The sequence below is a fragment of the Eumetopias jubatus genome, unplaced genomic scaffold (genome assembly GCF_037043125.1).
Source record: "Eumetopias jubatus isolate StellerSeaLion01/CBP00866 unplaced genomic scaffold, mEumJub1_p1.0 scaffold_3, whole genome shotgun sequence".
Classification (NCBI taxonomy): domain Eukaryota; kingdom Metazoa; phylum Chordata; class Mammalia; order Carnivora; family Otariidae; genus Eumetopias; species Eumetopias jubatus.
This window is the reverse complement of record NW_028274809.1, coordinates 102,162,899-102,180,261: the sequence shown is the minus strand read 5'-3', so window position 1 is coordinate 102,180,261 and position 17,363 is coordinate 102,162,899. Positions and strand designations below refer to the sequence as shown.

The following is a 17,363-nucleotide window of genomic DNA, read 5'->3' as shown; positions in this document are numbered from 1 at the left end:
GATAGAGCCGCGGAGCACAAAATCGGAAATATCAGAAGTCGGCTCCGCTGAGGGACGTCGCTCCAGTGGCTAAGCTGGGGGTGGAACCCTCGTGGGACAGTGTGGTCCCAGGGCCCTCGGGGTCACAGAATGACTGGGGGTGCATGAGTGCGGCAGAGCTCCCAGGTATCAGGGCAGGGAAGCCAGCTGCAGAGATGGAGCCAAGGCGCGGGCTCTCAGCTCGGGGGTGCCATAAACTGATCCGCAGCACAGTCGGGCCACTGCTCCTCCAGCAGGGACCCAACAAGCGGCAGACCCAAGGAGACTCCCCTTCCTCCCCCGGAAGGAGCGGCACGGGTGTGCACCGCAGGCATCTTCTGGGTTTGGAGACTCCACACGAGGTCAGGTGCCAGAGATAGAAACGCTCGGTCACAGGCCGGATGAACACGGAGTGCGGCCGCAGACGGGAGTGATTGACTGCTTTTCTCTGGGGGCGCACTGAGGAGCGGAGCCACGAGTTCTCAGCTCTTCCAGGGCGGAGATTGGGAGGCCGCCATTTTCACTCTCCTCCTCCAAAGCTGTAGGGAAAGCTTGCAGGGAACAAAAGCTCCCGAGAGCAAACCCGAGCAGATTACTTAGCCCTGACGGACAAGGGCGGGGCAATTCCACCTCTGGCAAAGACATTAGGGAACCACGGCAACAGGCCCCTCCCCCAGAAGATCAGCAAGAACAGCCCGCCAAGACCGAGTTTACTGATCAATGAGAACGGAGAACTCCAGCAAAAGGGGAATACTGCACATAGAATTCATGGCTTTTTTACCATGATTCATTAGTCCTTCAAAGTTGTTTTTTTTAACTTTTTTTTTTAATTTTTCTTTTTCCCATTTTCAACCAACATCTTATCAATTCTTTTTTTAAAAAACATTTTTATTTTTTATTTTTAGAGTCATATTCTATCCCTTCCTAATAGTTACCCTTATTTTTGGCATATATATATAAGTTGTTCTCTCTTTAAAATTTTGAGATACAGTTTCTTCTAACAGATCAAAATATACCCTAAATCTCTAGTGTACGGCTTTGTTCTAGACTCCTGCCTGATCACATTCTCTCCCTTATTTTCTTTTTTTTTTAAATCCTCTTCTTTCTTTTTTCAAACTTCTTATCAATTCCTTTTATAAAATTTTTTATAATTTTCATCTTTACAGTCATATTCCATCCCTTCATCATATCAACCCTTATTTTTGTACATATATAAGATTTTCTTTCTTTAAAATTTGGGAGGCACTTTCTTCCAACCGACCAAAATACACCCAAAATCTAGTGTGTGGCACAGATCTACGCACCAGCCTGATCATATTTGATCATACTCTTTTTTTATTTTGTTCTGTTTTTGTTTTTATCTTTTTCTTTTTTCTTTCTTTCCCTTTCTTTTCCCCCGGCTTCAGGTCTTTTCTATTTGTTTAGAGTATATTTTTTGGGGATGTGGTTACCCTGTTAGCATTTTGTTCTCTCATTCATCTATTCTCCTCTGGACAAAATGACAAGACGGAAAAAAACACCTCAACAAAAAGAACAAGAGGTAGTACCGACTGCCAGGGACCTACTCAATACAGACATTAGTACGATGTCGGACCCAGAGTTCAGAATCATGATTTTAAAGATACTAGCTGGGCTTGAAAAAAGGATGGAAGTTATTAGAGAAACTCTTTCTGGAGAAATAAAAGAACTAAAATCTAACCAAGTCGAAATCAAAAAGGCTATTAATGAGGTGCAATCAAAAATGGGAGCGCTAACTGCTAGGATAAATGAGGCAGAAGAGAGAATCAGTGATATAGAAGACCAAATGCTGGAAAATAAAGAAGCTGAGAAAAAGAGAGATAAACAACTACTGGGTCACAAGGGCAGAATTCGAGAGATAAGCAATACGATAAGACAAAACAACATTAGAACAATTGGGATCCCAGAAGAAGAAGAAAGAGAGAGCGGGGTAGAAGGTATACTGGACCAAATTATAGCAGAGAACTGCCCTAATGTGGGGAAGGAAACAGGCATCAAAATCCAGGAGGCACAGAGAACTCCTCTCAAAATCAATAAAAATAGGTCAACACCCCGACATCGAAGAGTAAAACTTACAAGTCTCAGACAAAGAGAAAATCCTGAAAGCAGCTCGGGAGAAGAGATATGTAACCCACAATGGTAGAAACATTAGATTGGCAACAGACCTATCCACAGAGACCTGGCAGGCCAGAAAGGACTGGCATGATAAATTCAGAGCACTAAATGAGAAAAATATGCAGCCAAGAATACTGTATCCAGCTAGGCTGTCACTGAAAATAGAAGGAGAGATAAAAAGCTTCCAGGACAAACAAAAACTAAAGGAATTTGCAAACACGAAAACAGCCTACAAGAAATATTGAAAGAGGTCCTCTAAGCAAAGAGAGCGCCTAAAAGCAGCATAGACTAGAAAGGAACACAGACAATATACAGTAACAGTCACCTTACAGGCAATACAATGGAACTAATTTCATACCTTTCAATAGTTACCCTGAATGGAAATGGGCGAAATGCCCCAATCAAAAGACACAGGCTATCAGATTGGATTAAAAAACAAGACCCATCCATATGCTGTCTGCAGGAGACTCATTTTAGACCCAAAGACACCCCCAGATTGAAAGTGAGGGGGTGGAAAACCATTTACCATGCTAATGGACACCAAAAGAAAGCTGGGGTGGCAATCCTTATATCAGACAAATTAGATTTTAAAACAAAGACTATAATAAGAGATGAGGAAGGACACTATATCCTACTTAAAGAGTCTATCCAACAAGAAGATCTAACAATTGTAAATATCTATGCCCCTAACATGGGAGCAGCCAAATATATAAGCCAATTAGTAACAAAAGCAAATTAACACATTGACAACAATACAATAATAGTGGGGGACTTTAACACCCCCCTCACTGAAATGGACAGATCATCTAAGCAAAAGATCAACAAGGAAATAAAGACTTTAAATGACACACTGGACCAAATGGACTTTACAGACATATTCAGAACATTCCATCCCAAAGCAGCGGAATACACATTCTTCTCTAGTGCCCATGGAACATTCTCCAAAATAGATCACATCCTAGGTCACAAATCAGGTCTCAACCGGTACCAAAAGACTGGGATCATTCCCTGCATATTTTCAGACCACAGTGCTTTGAAACTAGAACTCAATCACAAGAGGAAAGTTGGAAAGAACTCAAATACATGGAGGTTAAAGAGCATCCTACTAAAGAATGAATGGGTCAACCAGGAAATTAAAGAAGAATTTAAAAAATTCATGGAAACCAATGAAAATGAAAACACAACTATTCAAAATCTTTGGGATGCAGCAAAGGCAGTCCTAAGAGGAAAGTATACAGCAATACAAGCTTTTCTCAAGAAACAAGAAAGGTCTCAAATACACAACCTAACCCTACACCTAAAGGAGCCGGAGAAAAAAACAGCAAATAAAGCCTAAACCCAGCAGGAGAAGAGAAATCATAAAGATAAGAGCAGAAATCAATGAAATAGAAACCAAAAGAACAGTAGAACAGATCAACAAAACTAGGAGCTGGTTCTTTGAAAGAATTAACAAGATTGATAAACCCCTGGCCAGACTTATCAAAAAGAAAAATGACTCAAATCAACAAAATCATGAATGAAAGAGGAGAGATCACAACGAACACCAAAGAAATACAAAAAATTATAGGAACATATTATGAGCAACTCTATGCCAGCAAATTGATAACCTGGAAGAAATGGATGCATTCCTGGAGATGTATCAACTACCAAAACTGAACCAGGAAGAAATAGAAAACCTGAGCAGACCTATAACCACTAAGGAAATTGAAGCAGTCATCAAAAATCTCCCAACAAACAAAAGCCCAGGGCCAGATGGCTTCCCAGGGGAATTCTACCAAACATTTAAAGAAGAATTAATACCTATTCTCCTGAAACTGTTCCAAAAAACAGAAATGGAAGGAAAACTTCCAAACTCGTTTTATGAGGCCACCTTTACCTTGATCCCAAAACCAGACAAAGACCTCATCAAAAAGGAGAATTACAGACCAATATCCTTGATGAACATGGATGCAAAAATTCTCACCAAAATACTAGCCAATAGGATCCAACAGTACATTAAAAGGATTATTCACCACGACCAAGTGGGATTTATCCCTGGGCTGCAAGGTTGGTTCAACATCCGCAAATCGTGATACAATACATTAACAAAAGAAAGAACAAGAATCATATGATCCTCTCAATAGATGCAGAAAAAGCATTTGACAAAGTACAGCATCCTTTCTTGATCAAAACTCTTCAGAGTATAGGGTTAGAGGGTACATACCTCAATATCATAAAAGCCATCTATGAAAAACCTACAGCGAATATCATTCTCAATGGGGAAAAACTGAGAGCTTTCCCCCTAAGGTCAGGAACATGGCAGGGATGTCCACTATCACTGCTATTCAACATAGTATTAGAAGGCCTAGCCACAGCAATCAGACAACAAAAAGAAATCAAAGGCATCCAAATCGGCAAAGAAGAAGTCAAACTCTCACTGTTTGCAGATGATATGATACTTTATGTTTAAAACCGAAAAGACTCCACCCCAAAACGGCTAGAACTCATACAGGAATTCAGTAAAGTAGCAGGATATAAAATCAATGCACAGAAATCAGTGGCATTCCCATACACCAACAACAAGACAGAAGAGAGAGAAATGAAGGCGTCAATCCCATTTACAATTGCACCCAAAACCATAAGATACCTGGGAATAAATCTAACCAAAGAGGAAAAGGATCTGTACTCAGAAAACTATAAAATACTCATGAAAGAAACTGAGGAAGACACAAAGAAATGGAAAAACGTTCCATGCTCATGGATTGGAAGAACAAATATTGTGAAGATGTCAATGCTACCTAGAGCAATCTACACATTCAATGCTAATCCCCATCAAAATACCATCAACTTTTTTCAAAGAAATGGAACAAATAATTCTAAAATTTGTATGGAACCAGAAAAGATCCCGAATAGCCAGAGGAATATTGAAAAAGAAAAGCAAAGCTGGTGGCATCACAATTCCGGACTTCCAGCTCTATTACAAAGCTGTCATCATCAAGACAGTATGGGACTGGCAGAAAAACAGACACATAGATCAATGGAACAGAATCGAGAGCCCAGAAATGGACCCTCAACTCTATGGTCAACTAGTCTTTGACAAAGCAGGAAAGAATGTCCAATGGAAAAAAGACAGTCTCTTCAACAAACGGTGTTGGGAAAATTGGACAGCCACATGCAGAAGAATGAAACTGGACCATTTCCTTACACCACACACAAAAATAGACCCCAACTGGTTGAAAGACCTAAATGTGAGACAGGAGTCCATCAAAATCCTAAAGAAGAACACAGGCAGCAACCTATTCGACCTCAGCCGCCGCAACCTCTTCCTAGAAACATCGCCAAAGGCAAGGGAAGCAGGGGCAAAAATGAACTTTTGGGACTTCATCAAGATAAAAAGCTTCTGCACAGCAAAAGAAACAGTCAACAAAACCAAAAGACAACTGACAGAATGGGAGAAGATATTTGTAAATGACGTATCAGATAAAGGGCTAGTATCCAAAAATCTATAAAGAACTTATCAAACTCAACACCCAAAGAACAAATAATCCAGTCAAGAAATGGGCAGAAGACATGAACAGACATTTTTCCAAAGAAGACATCCAAATGGCCAACAGACACATGAAAAAGTGCTCAACATCGCTCAGCATCGGGGGAATCCAAATCAAAACCTCCATGAGATACCACCTCACACCCGTCAGAATGGCTAAAATTAACAAGTCAGGAAATGACAGATGTTGGCAGCGATGCAGAGAAAAGGGAACCCTCTTACACTGTTGGTGAGAATGCAAGCTGGTGCAACCACTCTGGAAAACGGTACGGAGGTTCCTCAAAAAGTTGGAATTAGGGCTACCATACCATCCAGCAATTGCACTACTGGGTATTTACCCCAAAGATACAAATGTAGGGATCCGAAGGGGTACGTGCACCCCGATGTTTATAGCAGCAATGTCCACAATAGCCAAACTGTGGAAAGAGCCAAGATGTCCATCAATAGATGAATGGATAAAGATGTGGTATATATATACAATGGAATATTATGCAGCCATCAAAAGGAATGAGATCTTGTCATTTGCAACACGCGGATGGAACTGGAGGGTGTTATGCTGAGTGAAATGTCAATCAGAGAAAGACATGTGTCATATGGCCTCACTGATATGAGGAATTCTTAATCTCAGGAAACAAGCTGAGGGTTGCTGGAGCGCGGGGTGGGGGCTGGTGGGAGGGATGGGGTGGCTGGGTGATAGACATTGGGGAGGGTATGTGCTATGGTGAGCGCTGTGAATTGTGCAAGACTGTTGAATCACAGATCTGTACCTCTGAAACAAATAATGCAATATATGTTAAGAAAAAAAAAGAAATTAGCAGGAGGGGAAGAATGAAGGGGGGGGAAATCGGAGGGGGAGACGAATCATGAGAGATGATGGACTCTGAAAAACAAACTGAGGGTTCTAGAGAGGAGAAGGGGTGGGAGGATGGGTTAGCCTGGTGATGGGTATTAAAGAGGGCACGTTCTGCATGGAGCACTGGGTGTTATGCACAAACAATGAATCATGGAACACTACATCAAAAACTAATGATGTAATGTATGGTGATTAACATAACAATAAAAAATTTTAAAAAAACTAGTTGTGACTTGGGAGAGCAAGAGGATGGGTTAAATGGGTGATGGGTATTAAGGAGTACACGTGTTGTGATGAGCACCAGGTGTTGTGAGTGATGAATCACTAAATTCTACACCTAAAAATAATATTACGCTGTCTGGTAACTAACTGGAATTTAAATAAAAACTTGGGGGGAAAAATTAAATACCATTCACGATATCAACAAAGGTGTAACAAAACTATAAAGTATTTAGGATTTAGCCTAACAATCTAAAGAGGACTTACAGAGAACATTTAGAGACTCTAAGATGAGAGAAAACAGAAATATCTATCACGTTCATGAAAATGAAAAGATATTACAAAAATGTCAGTTTTCTCCAAAGTAATCTATAAATTTAATATAAACTCCATTAAAATGCCAGCAGAATTTTGGGGGAAATCTGATAGACTGATGCTGAAATTTATAAGTAAGAATAAACTAAGTATCAGTATGAAGCCAGAGTAATAAACACAATAGTAGTAAAGCAGAAAAAGAGAGCACGCACTGGAACACAACAGAAAGATTAGTAACACACCAACTGGGAAAGGATGAGTTATTTAGTAGATAACATGGGGAAAATTTTCTCTTTTTATGGATGAAGACAAATTTGGGTCATATCAAAAGCACAATGACATCTTCCCCCAAAACCTCAAGCTGTTCACATTGGTTAAAATCTAAATGTGAAAGGTAAAATAAAATCAAAGCTAACAGAAACAAACAGAAAAGAATACCTCTGTGACCTCAGGGGTTGGGGTGGCAGAGGAGGAAGGATTTTTTTTAAACCCTAAACCCCAAACTACGAGAAAAAATAAGAATATGTGACATCAGAATAGAAGGTTACTCATCCACCTCCACAGTGATAGACATAGGTTTTCTCATTGTCACTGCTACCTATCACAAATGACACGGTGATAAAAATGCCTCAGATGTGTTAATACACAGATTAGGAGAAAATATTTTTAATATCTAAGACTGACATGGAATTAGTATCTAGACTATACAAGGAATTCCTGAAATTAAGAAAAAGACAAGAAAACTGACAGAAAAATGGGCAAAAGATACAAATAGGTGACTCAATCAAAGAGGAACCCTAAAGCAGCATTAAAATAATGGAGGAAATATACCATTTAACCCATGCAAATTCAAACAATGAGACAAACCCATAAAGACAGAATATATTAGAAAGTCAGATAAAGTTCAGCTTAAGGAAAAACTGCTGGTAGGACTTATAAACTATGGGAGCCATTCTGGAGGCAGTGAGCAATACCTAGTATATAAGCATGCAACCCAGCAATCCTATTTGTGGGTATCTATCCCAAATTCTCCCACAGTACCTTCAAAGAAATATGTAGATTTTTTTCAAAGTTATAATAGTTTCAGGTGTACAATATAATGATTCAACAACTCTATACATTTCTTAGTGTTCATCATGGTAAGTGTACTCTTTACCCTCTTCACCTATTTCATCCATCCCCCCACACACCTCCCCTCTGGTGACCACCAGTTTGTTCTCTGTATTTAAGTCTGTCTTATTTATTGTTAGTCTCTTTTTTTTTCCTTGTTTGTTTTGTTTCTTAAATTCCACCTATGAGTGAAATCATACAGTATTTGTCTTTCTCTGTCTGCCTTATTTCACTTAACATTATACCCTCTAGCTCCATCCATGTTACTGCAAATGGGAAGATTTCTTTCTTTTTTATGGCTAAGTAATATTCCATTACACACACAAACACACACATATACACAGCCCACATCTTCTTTATCCATTCATCTATCAATGGATATTTGGGTTCCTTCCATATCCTGGCTAATGCTGCAATAAACACAGGGATGCATATGTCTTTTTGAATTAGTGTTTTCATTTTCTTTGGGTAAATATCCAGTAATGGAATTACTGGATCAGATGGTAATTCTATTTCTAATTTTTTGAGGAAACTTCATACTGTTTTTCACAGATGTTTATCTAAATGAATATATGAAAGGTGCCTGGAAGGACATGCAGCAAATACAATAGAATGGGTGCATAAGGAAAAACGGGGAATGAAAGTGGGGAATGGAGGACAAAGGAAAATAAAATGAGACAAACAAAAGAGAAGCCTTGCATGGACCTGACGATAGTCTGCCGTGGACTGACAGGTATAATTAATTTGGGCATCTGACTTTTAAAAAAAATGGATACTATCCTATTGTTCTTAGAGATACCTTCTTGTCACAAATTTATCCTACGTATTTACCAATTCCTAAACTGATAGGAATTTTAGTGCTTTCTAGAACTTTCTTCCTAGCCTTAGTAATAGATATTTCTGCTATAAATTTTAGGTTCTGCCTTTGTTCCTCTCAGGGAAGATGGAACTTCATAATTTGGATGCTTCTTCAGAATGGTAACTGTAAGTGAGATAAACATAAAAATATAATAAAAACCGTTTCCTCAATAAAAAGCATACTTTATTTAAATATCTATAATTTTTTTCAGCTTTACTCTTTTAACTGATGAAAAGTTTTGTCGAATTTTTTTCAGAATACAATAGCCTTCTTAAAGCCAGTTTAAATATAATGGGGAAAAAGATCTCGTTAATAGCACAAAAAAGCAGGAAGGATCTGAAAATAATAAAAATAGTATAGAACTTATATTGAGGAGGCTATAATGACAAAGCTTAAGAAGAGATACAGGAAGTCTTGAATGAGAAAAATATTTATTCTTAGCTAAGAACACAAATTATCATAAATATATCAATTCTTTTTCCAAAATAACTTATGAATTTAATGCATTTATAAATAAAAATCCAAAGGGGTGGGACTAGAAAAAGTTATTCTAAAAATCTTCTGAAAGAATTAACAAGCAAAAATAACAAAACAGCTATATAATGATACTTAACTGACCTACTCTGTATCAAAATCAATTAAAATGCTAAAGTTATTAGAAGAGTGTTATAGTTCTAATAACAGGGAAAACTGTAACAGAACAGAGAGCCAATATGCAGAATCTAAAATGCATGATATTCTAAATTTTGATTTAAAACAAAAGAAGCATTCTAAATTTTCAGGGAGGAGAAAACATATCAGTGATATAAAAAAGTTGTTTAATCAATTTGATTTTCATCACCGTATCCACTTATGATAGAGTGCACAGGGAATATGGTTCTGAGTTAGGCCCTAGGGAGTCCTTCTCTGAGCTTTGGGCCATCTTACATTAATCTTTGAAGTTACTTCTTTTATCTTTATAAAGGATTATCGTGGCTTAATACTGACACTATCCCTTTTGTCTTCTGCCTGCTCACTTTTCCAGACTTGTGATTAATTCTTATCCTTCAGTAAAGTCTCTGTTTACTGATCTAAGCTAGTGGTTACCAAAGGGTGGTTCCCAGACCACATCTACATTACTTGGAACATGCTAGAAATGCAAATTCTCAGGCCCTAACCCCGACACACCAAATCAGAAACTCTGAGGGTAGAGCCCAGCAATCTGTGTTTTACGGAACACCCTCCAGGTGATTCTGATATACACCTAAGTTTAAGAACTAATGATCTAAGCAAACATCCAGGTCCAGAGAAAGTACCATCTGTACTTCCAAGTCTTCAGAATGACATCTAGTTCCCACAGCAATTCTTGTCATATTACTCATAACACAATGAATGAGTTATTTGTATACCTTTCATCTCAACTATACAGTAAGTCTCTGGAGGGAAAGAATTGTTTCTTATCTGTATTATAATTTGGTCACAGTACCCAACACAGTATCTCCTATACTGCAATAACAATCCATGTGTTCAATGCCAACCACTCTTATGCTCTATGTCCTTACTGTTTCAACTCTTTATGTTTATCCCCTCTCATGTTATTTAATATGGTGCTGAATTACAAATAGGCTTATAGTAACATGTGGTCACTATACAGTGACACATAAATTTAAAGTGGTGAAATTTTAGTAGAAAGGCAAGGCTAAGTGGTTACTGAAACATGACCTCTTATTAAATGAACAGTTTTACTACATGGTTAAAAAGGCAAAAACTGGAACGTAGCAGGAAAATTTTTAAAACAGAAATTCCTTTCCACCTTGCTGTTTTAAAGCATATTTACCTGAGGTGCGACTGTGTGGTCCATTAGATTCTCAGTTAGAGATAAAAGCAAGGCATCCAATTCATCTGTGGCATCCTATGAAAGATAAAATATATATAGCTGTTAAATGACTCATTAATCATCAAACTAAATTTTTTCCATATCCTCTCAACTTACAATTCTGACTCAGTCTTTGTTGGTGTTAACATTTAAACAAACAGGGATACTCAGGAATCATGGTTATAGTGATCCTACTTTGCTTGTAGGGGAACCTAGACCAAAATCAGAAGTTGAAAAAGCTAAAGTGTTATGTGGGGGCACCTGGGTGGCTCCATAAGTTAAGCGTCTGCCTTCGGCTCCAGTCATGATCTCAGGGTCCGGGAATCGAGCCCCACATCGGGCTCCCTGCTCAGCGGAGAGTCTGTTTCTTCCTCTCCTTCTGCCCCACTGCCCCACTTGTGCCCCCTCTCTCTCTCAAATAAATAAATAAAATCTTAAAAAAAATAAAGTGTTACGCAAATTTTCATAGAGCTACTCTTTCTGATGAGACAAAACAAAGGGTAGGGTTAAGACTGTTCTGGCTCGGGGCGCCTGGGTGGCTCAGTCAGTTAAGCAGCTGCCTTCGGCTCAGGTCATGATGCCGGGGGTCCTGGGATCGAGCCCCACATCGGGCTCTCTGCTCAGCGGACAGCCTGCTTCTCCTTCTCCCTCTGCCTGCAGCTCTGCCTACTTGTGCTCTCTATCTCTCTGTCAAATAAATAAATAAAATCTTTAAAAAAAAAAAAAAAGACTGTTCTGGCTCTTAGCTCTTAAACTGGAAGAGAGAGATAAAAGGTGCAGCACAGGAGACAGTAAGTAAAGAAGATGCCTAAATTCCAAAGACTTCTTCATCCAGATGTGCCGGTACTTCACTGTTTGAAAAAGAGTACAGTATGAACTTCCCCCATAAATGTTAATCAATACTTTTTAATCAGTATTTGAAGCACCTAATGGAAGATGGATCTCTGTACTACAAAGAAAGAGAGAAAGAGAGAGAGAGAGAGAGAAGGTAGGTAGGTAGGTAGGTAGGTGGGAAGAATTTAAAAAGAATAAAAGATAAAATTCCAAACTGAAAATAAGAGAAATAAGCATCTAGGGTGTAGTACACATAACAAAAGAAGGCCCTCCGTTCATACAATCCTATTTCTATCTGTCTGTCTTCAGGCTGTGGTCAATCTCCTATTTATGTCTCAACATTCAACTTAATTTTAATCACAGGTAGGAAAAAATTGTTTAAAAAAAAATTGTTCTCTCACTTCTCACATCTCCCTCCTCTTATGCTACTCCCTCCCACCTGTAGCCTGAGTGCCCCCAAACAGTGTGTATATATCTCTACCACGATGTATTAAAATTCTCTTTCCCGGTGGAATGTAAGCAGTTTGAAAAAAGAAGCCATGCTTAACTTTTGATTTTCTGAAACTAGTATGCTGTCTGGTACATATCATAACATGCAATAAATCTTTGAATTAAATGACCTTCTCCAAAAAATCTCATGTTTCACTTAATTTTCAATGATCAAGATGTCAATATATCTGTTTAGAATTTTAATTAGCAGAAAGGAAGCTCCTGATTGAAGATACTTTAGAATCGATTTTTTTAAACCCAAAAGTCTGAAAAATTATACACCTAAATCTTAATTATACACTGTCTTTGGATAGTGGGAATACAGGTGATTCCTAACTTTTTCTTTTTATGTAATATTTAGCCAATTTCTATAACAAATGCATTTATGTAGTTAAAGAGCAAAATGGTTTTTTGTTCATTTGCAAGGGTAATTTTTCATTTAACTTGCAAATTGAAACATTCAATGGGTTAATGAACTGGGTAATGGGCAATGAACTGAGTGTCTATGATTTCTGGACTGGTAAGGGTGTGACAAGGGGCAGAAAATCAGGGGCTGTGACGAGCTGGTTATACTGCAACACAATGATAGGGTGCTGGTGTTTCAAGCAATCAATATTTATTTAGTGCCCACTATGTGCCATCTACTGTTTGAGACAATAGGGTCGTATAGCCAATTTCAAAAAACCAAAAATACAAAGACCACCTAAGACAAAAAGACCAACAAATAACAGAAAAACTGAAGAAGAAGTCCTGAGATACTCTTGTGAGAGATTTGACAATAGGATTCTCTCTAGAGAACTGAGGCTCAATGCTTTTCTCACAGCTTAAGTTCTGGTGTCAATGAGAAATCACCCGATGTCTGTGATTATACCATAGGACTCAACTCAAAATAGTCTTTGGAGAAACTTTCAAAAGCAAGTGTTGTTACCTTAAGAACAGAACCATTTGCTGCAGGTGTGGTATGCATCAGAGCAAGAGAATCTTCAGGGAAGGGCACATTATTCTCATTTAATACAGCACTGGAAGAAAAAGATAAATTCACATCATGGAGCACCTATAGCATAGGGAACATGTTAGAGGAAAGAACTTCAGAAAGAAGAGTAATAATCCATGTAGAGGAAGAAGAAATGACAATTTGTGAGGAGCACGACAGCAGTCAGGGTTGCATTCATATGCCTTTGTGAGACCCTTCTCCACCCACCAAGTAAGTTTCCATATCCACACCAGATTCATTCACAGATGGATCAAAATGGTAGACTATTTTCCAATCCTCCTAAATCTCACTGAGAGTTCCGAAGAGATTTATCTTAAAAAGAAAGATACACAAACAAGAGAGATCAACTGAATGATTTTTAAAAACCGTTATCAAATACATGAATGGGAAAGCTCAGTGGACTAGAAACTAACCAGAATACCTGAGATATGGGAGAACAGTCAGAAAACCATAGGGAGAAGCCACCATCTAAGGACACAGGCTGGAGAGCTCTGCTGCAGAAGGCAGAAGCAACACCTAGAGTGCTCCAGATATTACAACAGGACTAGCCAGGTGAGAGGATGCCAGAGAATCTGTTACTAGTCCTGGCAACAGGAATCACAATGGTGTCTGATCCCAGGTAAGAATAACAAGAATAACAAGAGTAACAAGAACAAGGAGCAGCCTCACAGATGGCTTCAACAGCAGGGAGGAAAGGGGGAAATCTAGAGACTAAAGATCATCATCCACCAAGATAACACATCCAGTAGGAAATCCTAGTCCTTCCTAATATCGCTGAAAAGTGTGCAAACAGGAGCAGGTCCTGAAGCTTACAAGGAGAATGAGAAAAAATGAGAAATAAATCCTAGATTGAAAAAGTCAGACATAATTAGTGAGGTGGAAGCTAGGACTGTTTCATCCACAACAATGAGCAAAAAGAGGCAAAGAGATGAAAAATAAGAAGGGATAGTTATGAAAAACAGAGAAATGATCATGATGTTTTAACTAATGGATACTCGACATTCAAAAAGATAATGGCTTATGATTTTCCAGAACTGAAAAAAGACATATATAGATCTTCAGATTGAAAGGCCACCTTGAATACTAACAGATGTTTTCTAAAAACCCTATTCTTTGACAGTAATGAAAATGCAGAACTTCAAGAATAAGTAGTAAAATGTAAAAGAGAGAAAAAATAACTTTGTGCTTCAGAAAGAAGCAACAGCTCAGAGGAAAGGACTCAATATAAGAAAAAGTGAGCATTAAAAGGAGTGAAGTATGTCTTACAATGAATTCTCCCAACCCTTCAAGAAAAGATTAGTCACATATAATTGACACTGCACAAAACACAGGAAGAAGATGAAAAGCTTCTGACCCATTCTGCCCAGTGTGTGTCATGACCCAGCAATTTCACTCCCAGGTATACACCCTAAAAAAATCCTCACAACATGTGTAAGGTAAGGAAGAACATGTACAACGTTAATTTGGAACAATACTGGCCCATTAATAAAAGAATGAGTAAACTGTGATTGACTTATGTAATGGTAGTTAAAATGAAGGAAATATGGATTTTTTAAAATTCAGATATGTCAAAACAAAAACCACTGAATTACATACTTTAAATGGGTGAACCACACAGTATTTAAATTTTATCTAAATAAAGCTATCACTACAAAAATAAATGATCTGAATAGCCATTTCTCCAAAGTAGAAAAGACGTTCAATATTAGTCCTCAGGTAAATGAAAATCAAAACCACAATGAGACATGCTTCATACTCTCTAGGATGGCTGTAATTTTAAAGATGGAGAATAATGAGCATTGGAAAGGATGTGGAGAAACTGGTAACCACATACATTGCTGGTGGGAAATGACAATGTTGTAGCTGTTTAGGAAGACAGTTTGGCAATTCCTCAAAAAGATTAACACAGAGTTACTACATGACTAATTCAGCAATAACCCTCCTGGGTAGATAGAGAATTGAAAGAATGTGTACAAAAATTCTTGTATGTGAATGTTCTTAGCATAGCAAAACAGTCAAAAGGGGAACAACAGAAATGTCCATCAATTCATATATGGATAAACAAAACGTGGAATATCTAATACAATGGAATATTATTCAGCCCTAAAGAGGAGTGACATACCAATATATGATACAATATGGATCAACCATGAAAACATTATGTTAAATGAAAGAAGCCAGATACAAAAGGCCACATATTATGTGATTCCATTTATATGAACTGTCCAGAGTAGGCAAATCCAGTATGTGGAGAGACTGCATATGGGCATGGTCTTTCTTTTAGAGGTGATGTAAGTGTTATGGAATTAGACAGTGGTAATGGTGCAAAACTTTGTCAATGTACTAAAAAGCAGTGAACTGTATACTTATAAAGGGAAAACATTATGGTACGGGAATTACAACTCAATAAAAAAGATAAAGGAAAAATGGTCACAGCAAAATGTGAAGATGTCACAAAGCTTGATACTTGGTACACAGACAATATATAATCTCCACAGTTTTCTCGATGCTTGAAATATTTTCTTTTTTAAAAAGGGGATACAATAGGGGCACCTGGATGGCTCAAGTCAGTTAAGCGGCTGCCTTCAGCTCAGGTCATGATCCTGGGGTTCTTGGATTGAGCCCCGCAATGGGCTCCCTGCCCAGCAGGGAGTCTACTTCTTCCTCTCCCTCTGCCCCTCCCCTGCTTGTGCTCTCTCTAGTTCTCTCTCAAATAAATAAATAAGAGCTTAAAAAAGGAGGGAGGATACAGTAATTTCTTTTTTTTTAAAGATTTTATTTATTTATTTGAGAGAGAGAGAGAGAATGAGAGAGAGAGAGCACGAGAGGGAAGAGGGTCAGAGGGAGAAGCAGACTCCCCGCTGAGCAGGGAGCCCGATGCGGGACTTGATCCCGGGACCCCAGGATCATGACCTGAGCCAAAGGCAGTCGCTTAACCAACTGAGCCACCCAGGCACCCAGGATACAGTAATTTCTTAAAAGCGTTCTATGGCATGGGAACAAATCAGACTACAGAAAAGATTAACAGAAAGGGAAAGGGTCCAGAAATAGACCCAAGTTTAAACAAAAGAACTTAAGGATATCTTAAAGAATACATTTCAACTCCTGGGGGAAAAATAGATCATTTAAAATATCAACAGCCATTTAGAAAAGCAAATCTAGAAGCTGGAGTACATTCTAGGTTCTTTCCAGCTTTAAGAGTTCAATGGACTGGGCAGTCCTATTCCCGGTATCCTCCTACTGGCAAAAAAAAAAAAAAGAATTTTTTTTGATGAAGTTCTAAAAGGCTCTAATAAGAATATTGTGGGGCCAACTGATTTACTGAAATTAATTAAAAGGTTAAATTGTAATTCCAGTTTTACCCTGATCATCAATTAGTGTGTTTGCTGAATACTAACTATAGTCATACATGTGAAGCATGCTATATGCTTAAGGGCGATTTTGGTTACAGTATCTGGAACTGAATATGATTAATCAGGAAATTCCTCACTGAATACATTTTGAATAACAGAAAAAGAAACAGCATTCATTCATTCAACAATGTTTAGCACCGACTAAGCACAGAATGCTGGGTACATAATGATGAACAAAACAAACTGGCACAGAGCAGGGGATAAAAGCCTAGCAAAGCAAATAAATGACTTAATACTCATTAAAGAAAAGAGGCAGAAGGGACTTGGAGAAAAGAGCAAATAAATTTACTCGAATAGTGTGAGAGCTCATAATAAGAAAGTTTGTAAGAACAAGGCCACTGCGATAAGAGGATGGCACTAAAATTAAGAGAAATAATATACATCCCTCACCATGTATAAGATTAAAAATATCTTTAAAGATTGCTTTTGCTCTGCAGTTTGATTCAGTAAAAGAATGAGAATGCAAATTAGAAGTACCACCAGATAATCTAAAACTAGGTAGTAAACAGCTATGTAATGGATAGAAGAGTGAATTCAAGCTATTTTTCAAATAAGATAGCCTGCAATTATATGGTGATACACTGCAAAAGAGAAAAAGAGACCAAAAAAGAAAAGTTAAGAGGAGAAGAACATCAATTTAATTCCATCTAACCCAGAACTGTACCTGTTTGTGGCAGCATCCTGAACACTGGCATTTTTATGACTTAATAAGCTATCTTCTCTTGTAACCTAAGAAAATGAAATC

General features: G+C 38.1%; 1 protein-coding gene across 1 annotated transcript in view; it reads right to left on the bottom strand.

The window, feature by feature from the left end:
- EPB41L5 (erythrocyte membrane protein band 4.1 like 5) overlaps positions 1-17,363 on the bottom strand; it is a 145,457-nt gene that overhangs the window by 12,041 nt on the left and 116,053 nt on the right. Inside the window, exons 20-22 of the mRNA XM_028101374.2 lie at positions 17,283-17,347; positions 13,140-13,230; positions 10,850-10,924 (exon numbers count right to left, since the gene is read on the bottom strand). Coding sequence (XP_027957175.1) covers positions 10,850-10,924; positions 13,140-13,230; positions 17,283-17,347 — 231 coding nt within the window. The remainder of the gene's footprint in view (positions 1-10,849; positions 10,925-13,139; positions 13,231-17,282; positions 17,348-17,363) is intronic.